At 39.0% G+C, this 8833-nt stretch overlaps 1 protein-coding gene across 3 annotated transcripts in view; it reads left to right on the top strand.

Annotated features, from left to right (window-relative positions):
• LOC121512039 (phosphatidylinositol 4,5-bisphosphate 3-kinase catalytic subunit alpha isoform-like) overlaps nucleotides 1–8206 on the top strand; it is a 45284-nt gene extending 37078 nt beyond the window's left edge. For 2 of the 3 annotated variants that reach the window (XM_041791013.1, XM_041791014.1), the window contains exons 24-26: nucleotides 666–817; nucleotides 2618–2780; nucleotides 2924–8206. In XM_041791013.1, the coding sequence (XP_041646947.1) occupies nucleotides 666–817; nucleotides 2618–2780; nucleotides 2924–3031 (423 nt within the window). In that variant the 3' untranslated portion in view covers nucleotides 3032–8206. The remainder of the gene's footprint in view (nucleotides 1–665; nucleotides 818–2617; nucleotides 2781–2923) is intronic. The other variant, XR_005992084.1, reaches the window with a different exon arrangement.
• The last annotated feature ends 627 nt before the right edge of the window (nucleotides 8207–8833 follow it).

Below are 8833 nucleotides of genomic sequence, written 5' to 3' on the forward strand. Positions count from 1 at the left end.
CGTATGATAAAACTTTAAATTCTAGTTTCATTGCTATACAAAATTTAAGTTATTCTCTGTAAGTGTTCTGAAATTTAAAAAAAATGCAAAAGACTATTTTTACAACTGTTTTATTTACAAAACACATAAGTGTAAGTGCAGATCTTTATTTTGGGTTGTCTGTTGAAAGTGCTAAACAGCATGTGTTTGTATTTGAGTACAACAGAATTTTAAACAACAGGAATGATGTAAGAGAATCTTGATGTCAATTCTGAAGGAGAAAAACCCTGATTTGACTTCACGCTTGAGGGGTTACTGTTTTTACTATTTATTTAACATGTACTATTTCAGATTTAACTGACATTTAACTGCTTTCAAAAAGACCACCTTGCTTAGCATTTGATTTATACCAAGGTTATCATGCGACAACTTGCTCTGTGAAATGTGACTAACCAAGCAATTGTTGTTACAGAATGCTGATCTTTTGATATGATATAAAAGCAGTACTAAGCAGACTCAGTGACTTTGCTTTTCTCTGTAAAAGGAAATGATATCAGCAGTGAAAGACTCTGTTTGGTGTCTTGCGTTTTCCTCTGGGTGTACAGTATAAAGGTCTGCTTTCGAGGAAATCTACTTCCGAGTAAGAGTTGCTCAACTTCCTGCTTCCCTCTTTGTTCTGCTTCTAGTTGTTTCATATAGATTTTGGTCATTTCTTGGATCACAAGAAGAAGAAATTTGGCTACAAGAGAGAGCGAGTGCCCTTTGTGCTGACACAAGACTTCCTCATCGTCATCAGCAAAGGATCCCAGGAGTGTGCAAAGACCAAAGAGTTTGAGAGGTACTGCAGCTGTCCTTTTGTTTCACCATTGTTTCTTTTATGGTCTTCTCCATCCTCTACCAACAAATACTGCTATACCATGGAAAAAGGTGCATTTTCTTAAAATGTGTTCGAAGGATTTTGTAGTCAATCCTGGAGAGCATTAATAATGTTGTCTATTTTGGAAATTAATTGAACCGGAAAAGAGGACAGAATTTTTGGAGTCCCTCCACAGATTCCTTTTTGCACACAGTGATTTTTTTCTTGACTCACTTAACTCTGTTGGGTACTTTTACACTCAAATTGCCCAGCTAACCAGACCATGATGAACATCCTTAGGAACCATGGGAGATTGTTTTGCATTATTACCATGTTGTGTAAAAGATAGAAAGAGAGCAGAAAGAAAACGAAATTGGTCAAAATAAAGGAAAGGAAGAGCATTCTGTAGGGACTGTGAGGGAAAAGTGTGGTAAGATAAGGTGCACAAGCAGCAGGGATGAGCACAGCCTTCAGAGGATTGTCACACAAAGCAGATTCAAGAACTTAGGGAGCTTCACAAGGAGTGGACTGAGACTGGAGTCACTGGATCAAGAACCACCACACACCAATGGGTCCAAGAAATGGGCTTTAAGTGTCATGTTCCTAGTGCCAAGCCACTCCTGAACCACAGACAATGTCACAAGCGTCTCTTGTGGGCTAAGGAGAAAGAAAGAGCTTGATCACTGATCAGTGGTCCAAAGTCCTGTTGTCAGATAAAAGTCAATATTTCATTCCATTTGGAAATCAAGGTCCCAGTGTTGGAAGGAAGATGGGAGAGGCACAGAATCCGAGGTGCTTTACATCCAGCAATTTAAGTTTCCACAGTCATTGATGATTTGGGTTGTCCTGCCTTCTGCTGCTGTTGGTCCACTGTACCTTATCAAGTCCAGAGTCAACGCTGTCCATTTTCCATAAGGACTTGGCACCTGCCAACAGGGAAGCCAAACCCACCAGAAACTGGTTTGCTGACCATGGTATTACTGTGCCTGACTGACCTGAACCCCAAAGAGACTGTCTGGGAAGATGTCAAGAGGAAGAAGAGAGACACCAGACTCAACAGTACAGATGAGCTGAAGGCTGCTATCAGAGCAACCTGGGCTTCATAATACCCCAGCAGAGCCAAAGGCTGATTGGCTACATGTCATGTTGCATAGATGCTGTAATTTGTGCAAAAGGAGCTCCAACCAAGTACTGAGAGCATAAGTGAGCAAACGTCAACATTTCAATATTTCTATATTATAAATCCTTTTTTGGACTGATGTTTCATGATATTCTAATATTTTCAGATAGTGGTTTTTCATTTTTTCATAGAGATTAAAACAAACAAAGTCTTGAAATATCTCACCTTGTTGTGATGAATCTAGACTCTAGATTCAAGAGTCTGTTGAAGTTTCCCTTCTTTAATTAAAGCACATGAAAAAAATGCCATCCCAAAACTTTTCATGGTATGCTGATCTTCTGAGATGCACTTGTAGCTTTAGAAAAACTGTTCAAAACCTACATTTCTGCAGATAAAATCCTCCCTTTTTAATCTCTCCAGTCGCTTTAAAGATAGGGGCAACAACTGAAATAAGCACTTTTTTCCTTCTTCTCATAAGTAGCCCTGCCTACTGCTCAAGCTGTGGACTAATGCTCTCAAAACAGTATAAATGAAAATACACATCAGTTTCATTTTCTTTTGCCAAACTTCTAAAATTAAATTTTTGCAATACATTTGAAAGGAATCCATACTAATGTTGTTTTTCCCTTCTTTCTTACATTTCTTTTTCCATGTCCCTCCAGGTTCCAGGAGATGTGTTATAAAGCCTACCTAGCCATCAGGCAGCATGCTAACCTCTTTATCAACCTGTTCTCCATGATGCTGGGCTCTGGCATGCCTGAGCTGCAGTCATTTGATGACATCGCATACATCAGAAAGACTTTGGCTCTGGAAAAAAGTGAACAGGTGATACAGTTTTTTCTAAGCTAATTTCCTTGTTTGATCTGATCCTATTCTGAGATCTAAAGGTCCTGTCATGTCTCATACTTTCAGAAGCTGTTGCAACACTATCTAATTCTGTATCTCTTATTTTTGTTTGCTGGGTGCAGGAGGCGTTGGACTACTTTATGAAACAGATGAATGATGCTCACCATGGAGGCTGGACCACCAAGATGGACTGGATATTTCACACAATAAGACAGCATGCACTAAACTGATCTGCTGCACACAAACAAAAAAACAGTCCTGCCATGGAGAATTTCCCTTTGTCAAACAGCTGTTCACCTTACACCATGCAGCACTGGTCTGTTGAGGAATTTTAGTTCATCATCACAGCAGGCAATGCAAGTTTTCTGTGATTCTGGAAGTATGGAAGTTGCAGTTTTTTTTAATACAGCACCATTTTTGTTTATATAAATGCGATTTCTTTTATATCGTCTGGTCTTGAAGATCCCTTACCGTATGTCTTGCACCATCATCGCTCCATGTTCAAGATATGCCCCACCTGGCCGCTGACTGAGTATGCTTCCTCTTCTTGCCAACAGCAACAAACCGTGTAGGAAAGTTTACCCATCATCCTGCTGCTCTTGCAGAAAAACATGGATAAACCAGTGTGAATATGTCTTCTTTTTTTTTTTCAATCAAAAAAATGTAGCCACAAAGTACGTTCACCTTGCTGCTCCTCTGCTGTATTAGTGCTGCACTGTGGCTCCGCCCAAGGAAGGAGGTGCTGGAAACTTTCTGTTTTGATTTTACATCACTGCTGACAGGACAGAGGGCACAGGAATCTGTCTAAACCGACTTATAAAATACAGAAGTTACATTTCACTGTAAAGTGCAAGATTACAAGAGTATGGAGGCATCTATGTTGACCCCAATTTATAGTCTTCCACCATCTTAGTGGTGAAGTTACCATCCTGAGCTGATTTGGTGTCAGTTCTCCTATCTTTGTGAGAAAATTCCAAAAGCTCAACATCTTTGCAGAAGAGTCTCTGGGTTGTTTTGTACAGCTCTTCACTCTCCAACAGCCTCAAGGAAAAAACGCTCCACCACTTGGGAACATTAGTTGGTGGTGCAGCTTAAGACTTCAGGGTGATGCCTCTCCATCAAAAAAAAAAGAAAAAACAGCACTTAGAGATAACAGAATAATATACAGATTTATTATGACTTTTTCCAATTTATTTATGTATCTAATTTTCTTCTGTTTCTATACAGGCAAGACTCAACTATCCAGAAACACACACTTTTTGTGTAAATATATTTGTACTTTTTTTGTGTTTTGGTTTACATATTTGTTTCCCCTTACGTTCTTCTGACCCCGAGTGGGATTGCTTCCCCTGATTTCCTCTGTCTTATTCCTTTAAATCCCTGACATCACTTTAAAGTTAAAGATATAGTTTTACCTGATCCACAGTAGATCAGTTCGTTTCAAAGGGGCTAGTTTGCAGCCCTGCTTGGAATTGTTTAAAAAATTTGACTGGGGATGCAAAGTGATAAGAAATGAAAGTGCCAATCTTCAATGTGACAAATAACGGGACCTATTTAGAGCCTTCGGCTGTCTGTTTTGACTGCGAGCAGAGACCCAGGGGAATGTCGCGTCTTCCTGTCTGTAATGTCGCGTCTTCCTGTCTGTAAAATTCCAGTACAACACTCCACAACAACAAACACTGTTAGTTCCAGAAACATGGCCCAAAAAAACTATGACAGCATCATCAACATGAAAAGCTCAGTTTGACCCTCAGGGGGTTTGTTTTTGATTTCCAACTTTGTAAAATCCATGATCTTCAGCTTGTCCCTCATTAGAACAGCTTTAAAATCAGCATTTCTGGAAAAGTGAATCATGGTGTTGTATCCCCCAGCCCGATTTATGACCCACTGGAAGCAGCGTTGTGACCCACTTTGGGTCCTGAACCTTCCAGTTGAGAACCACTGCGTTAGAGTACACCTTGCTTTTTGCACCAAATTGATATGAAAACAGGTGAAATGTCAGCCAGTGCTTCTGTAGTGATTCTAACAACTTGTGATTTAGCTAAAAGAATGATTTGAATGAATGGTTGAGAAATTCCAATTTGTCATGTAGTGTGGATGGCCTCCTTTACTGGTTTTGTTTGAGCTGAGGAGGAGAGAAAAATGGATAGATTAGGTATCAGCTGTATTTTCAGTGTCCGTCTCCATGTCTTCAAGGGCTTCATGTTTCACAGCCCATTAAAGATCTAAAGGGAGATGTTGTCCCAGGGTTATCAGGTGAAACCTATGCCCTAAACATTGCAAAAAATGTTTCATGGCATTTGATGAGTTTTTAGCACTAAGGCAGCTTTCCAGACATCCATCTAATTGTTCTTTGGCCCCCAAACTGTGCAGGTAATAAACAAAGCTCACAGAACATAAGCATGATCCCCTACTGAAAGCCACAAGCAGCCTGCTTAGTATGCTTAGTTATGTGATAGGAAGTCAGCTGATGTTAACAATCATAGACCATAATGTGTGTAAAATGTTGAAAGAAGAAAAAAAGAGAAGGATTTTGGAACTGAATTAAAAAAACAATGCGTATTTGTTTCACTGTGTCTCTAAAGCACAGCATAGATGTCTGATCTTTTGATGGGTTAAAGGAATTTTCCAATACTTTTTAATTGCAGTAATGGCAGTCAGTGTCAAGTCAGTGAGAAACTGTTGTAGGCTGTGCTTTACTAATTTGAGAATGTAGCAGTTCTCAAGAAAAGGTGCCTCAGAATAGCCTCACAAGCCCCTAACACCCTCTCCAACATACCAAGGAAGACAAGTGGGTGTTCCCTGAAATGTCATCCTATTAGACCCTGCAGTATGAAACTCAAATCTGCCAGTGCAACAGAAAGTCTGCACTTTGCAAATCCAACTGTTGATTGTAGTGAAAAGCCAAAGTTTGGGTCTGTTCTGATATGAAGTGGGATGTCCTTGTATTGGAGCGTATTCGGCTTGAATGTATTCCAGTGCGAACTTGTGCACTCATGTTTCATGTTCTTAAATCATCCATGTTTCCCCTCCAAAGTCAGATGCCGTGCCATGAAATGAATAATCAGCAGAGAGCTTTACTCAACTCTCTGTATGTGCCAAATCAGGCGTTCTTGACGCCTGTGAAAGCTAAAGCTGGAGTCAAACCTGCAGTAATCAGCTCCAGACATTAAATAAAAGAAAAACGGTTGTATACACTTAAAATGTGTAGTTCTAAATGCCTTTTTGTCCAGAAGGACTCCATTAGAAAAAAGTTAGCTTAGCATGCATGTTTTCAAGCAGCATTGATGTACAATTTGAAGCAGTGTGTGTATAGTTACAATCATCTTTTTGTATGGTGGGCTTCTTGTGTGGAGTTTTCCTTATATATTTTCATATTTAACCTCCAAACTGCTTGCGTTTGTGTTTGCTCATGTGCATTATCTGTCTTTCTGTGCAGGTTGCAGAGCTTCATTGGCAGGCCCCAATGAACACAGTGTGTGTTTATGTCCATGTGTCTGTATGTTATGACACTCAACTGTTGAAATGGTAGTGTCACTAAATGTTTTTAATGCCTCTTTTGTTTTTTTGCAACATTTGTAAGGAACCTTTTTTCATTCATAAGTTTTAAATGTTTTACTTGAAGTGTCATGAATCAGAACCACAGCTGTGTTTTGTTGGTTTAAAGGTGAGCTGGGGGTTCACAGTGTTGCTTTAGTACTGATTGTGAGTGGTGATTTTGTACTGTATTTAAGCGCCGATGGTTGAAGCATACAAATTGAACATTTCAGTTTGTAGATAGAACTAGTAATAGGGCTAATGAAGGAGTACATTCGCGCTAGAGTTTGAGTATATCAAAAAAAACTGCAGTGAGAGCTAAGAAGTTATCTTCAGCCTGAAAGGTCTAAGAACATCCAACTCCTAGAAGTATTAGCTCTGAAATCTAAGTTTGTTAAAAGTTCACCTGCTCTCTTACTTTGGTGCTGTATTGTCGCAGGATTTCAGCAAAAACCTTTGCACTAATTTTATCTCCCTCGTGACAGCATTGATAGCAGCCATGTTTAAAAACTCCAATGAAAACAGTGACTTGAATAAAAACAACAGCTTTGCACTAAGCCTGGCTAAGTTGTCTGACCTCATCGATCAACGACTTTCGAGAGATTAGAGCTAATTTAATGATGCATATTCAATTCAACAGCTACTTTGTTAAGAAAATTGAATTTGAAAATGGATTCTCTTGTTTGTTTTCATCTTTTGGGCCATTTTTGCATTGCAGTGGAGAGTGAAAGAATGTTAGGGGAGGTTGGGATGAGGGATGACTTGCAGCAAAAGGCTGGGAATTGGGTTCAAACCCAGGACAACTGTGTTGAGGACTGTAGCCTCAGTATTTGGTTTGCAAAGTTTAAACTGGCACCCCAAAAAGGGTTAATTTTTACAGTTATTATGTGCAAAGAATATTGATTTTCTGAGGTTTAAAAAAGAAAGAATATCCTGTTGTCTTTCATTCCCTGCTTAAACAATCATTCAATCTGAGATGCATTTCCAGAAAAAAAAGTCATTTTCATATGAGAGCCAGAGATTATATAAAGCAGTTTAATGCAGAATCAGCACAGTAAATCCAATGTATGTGAAGCCTGTCTTTACTCTAATCTTTTTGTTGCTGTTTGTTCACTTGGTGGACAGATGTGCGTCCATCTCTTAAGCATATAACCCTGACGTTTACAGAATGTGGCTGCTTCTGTAAAGCAGCTAAGAGAATATTGCAGTCCCAAAGCTAATGACCATCCCTGTTTAGACACAAAATGTGTTTTTGTAAATCCTGAGAATGTGCTTTACACAAAATGAATGTGGAGGGTTATAAACGCCTTGCAATGCAAGAGAAATCTGCATTGCATTAAAGAGCAAGTATGAATAATTATGGACATTATTGATCATTTGTGATCGAGTTTAAAGCCCCTGAAGTGTCCCAACAACATTTCATCAGAAAAAACAAAAAAAACAAAAAAAAAAAAACGACTGAGTGGTCTTTGGTTCCATTCTCTTCTGTATGCAGTATTCTTGTGTGTCTGATGTATTTCCACAACATACCATGCTGTCAGAACTTTAACCTATACTATGACTGAATGTACAACGGGCCAATGTAATGTTTCCAGATTACCTGCATGTGACTGGGTAAAGATGAATATTTGTCCTTTTGCTACATGTTTCTTTATTTAGTCTGCTAAGCAGCCATACAGATGTTTATATAAATTAATGCCTTAAGTTTGCTCCCTGTAGGAACACTTTCATAAAATAACCTGTTTTTTAATTTATTGATGTAAATTGTGTTTTATTTAGTTTTCCCTGGTCACAGAGTAAAGGTTTGTACCCTGACTGGTCATCTGAGTGTTCTGTGAAGATATACAAATAAATTTGTTAAACATTCACCGGCCTGTGTTAGCTCTTTAACAGCACAAAATCTTACTTTATTGAATGTAAGGTGTATGGTATTTTATGAAGCCCTGTCATGTTTATCATACTGACTTTGACTCTGAACTCCAAGCAGACAAGATCCTGTACCACTATACCAATATTTTCTGTTAACGCCGTTTTCCTCAAATAGCTAGCTGTTTCTAGTTGTTTTCTTCAGATCTGGACTTTTCATGCCCCCAGTGCTCCAAAAGCACAAAAGAAGTAGGCTTAGATTATCTTGTGAGTGTAGGCAATGGCACAAGCTGGTCTCGCCCAGTGTTTTTTCAAAGTGGGGATCCTAGCACCCCCTAGAGGGCACTTAAGATGTTATGGAAACTTGGAGGGATGTAATAAGTATATTAAAGCCATTCATTTTATATGCCAGTCTTTCACTTACTAAAAGCAACAATCATTCTAGCAAATCAGAATGAAGCAACTATTGTATGTTTAGGTTTTGATATTTGTCATCAGAATTAAGAAGAATTTTATGAAAGTTCACAGGGCGGGGGGATCCCTGCTGGAGATGGTCATGGAGGCCCTTGGCATGGGGAAGTTTAGAAACCCCTCTTTACATACGATGCCTACAAAAGGTATTCACCCCT

The sequence above is a fragment of the Cheilinus undulatus genome, linkage group 7 (genome assembly GCF_018320785.1).
Source record: "Cheilinus undulatus linkage group 7, ASM1832078v1, whole genome shotgun sequence".
Taxonomy (NCBI): domain Eukaryota; kingdom Metazoa; phylum Chordata; class Actinopteri; order Labriformes; family Labridae; genus Cheilinus; species Cheilinus undulatus.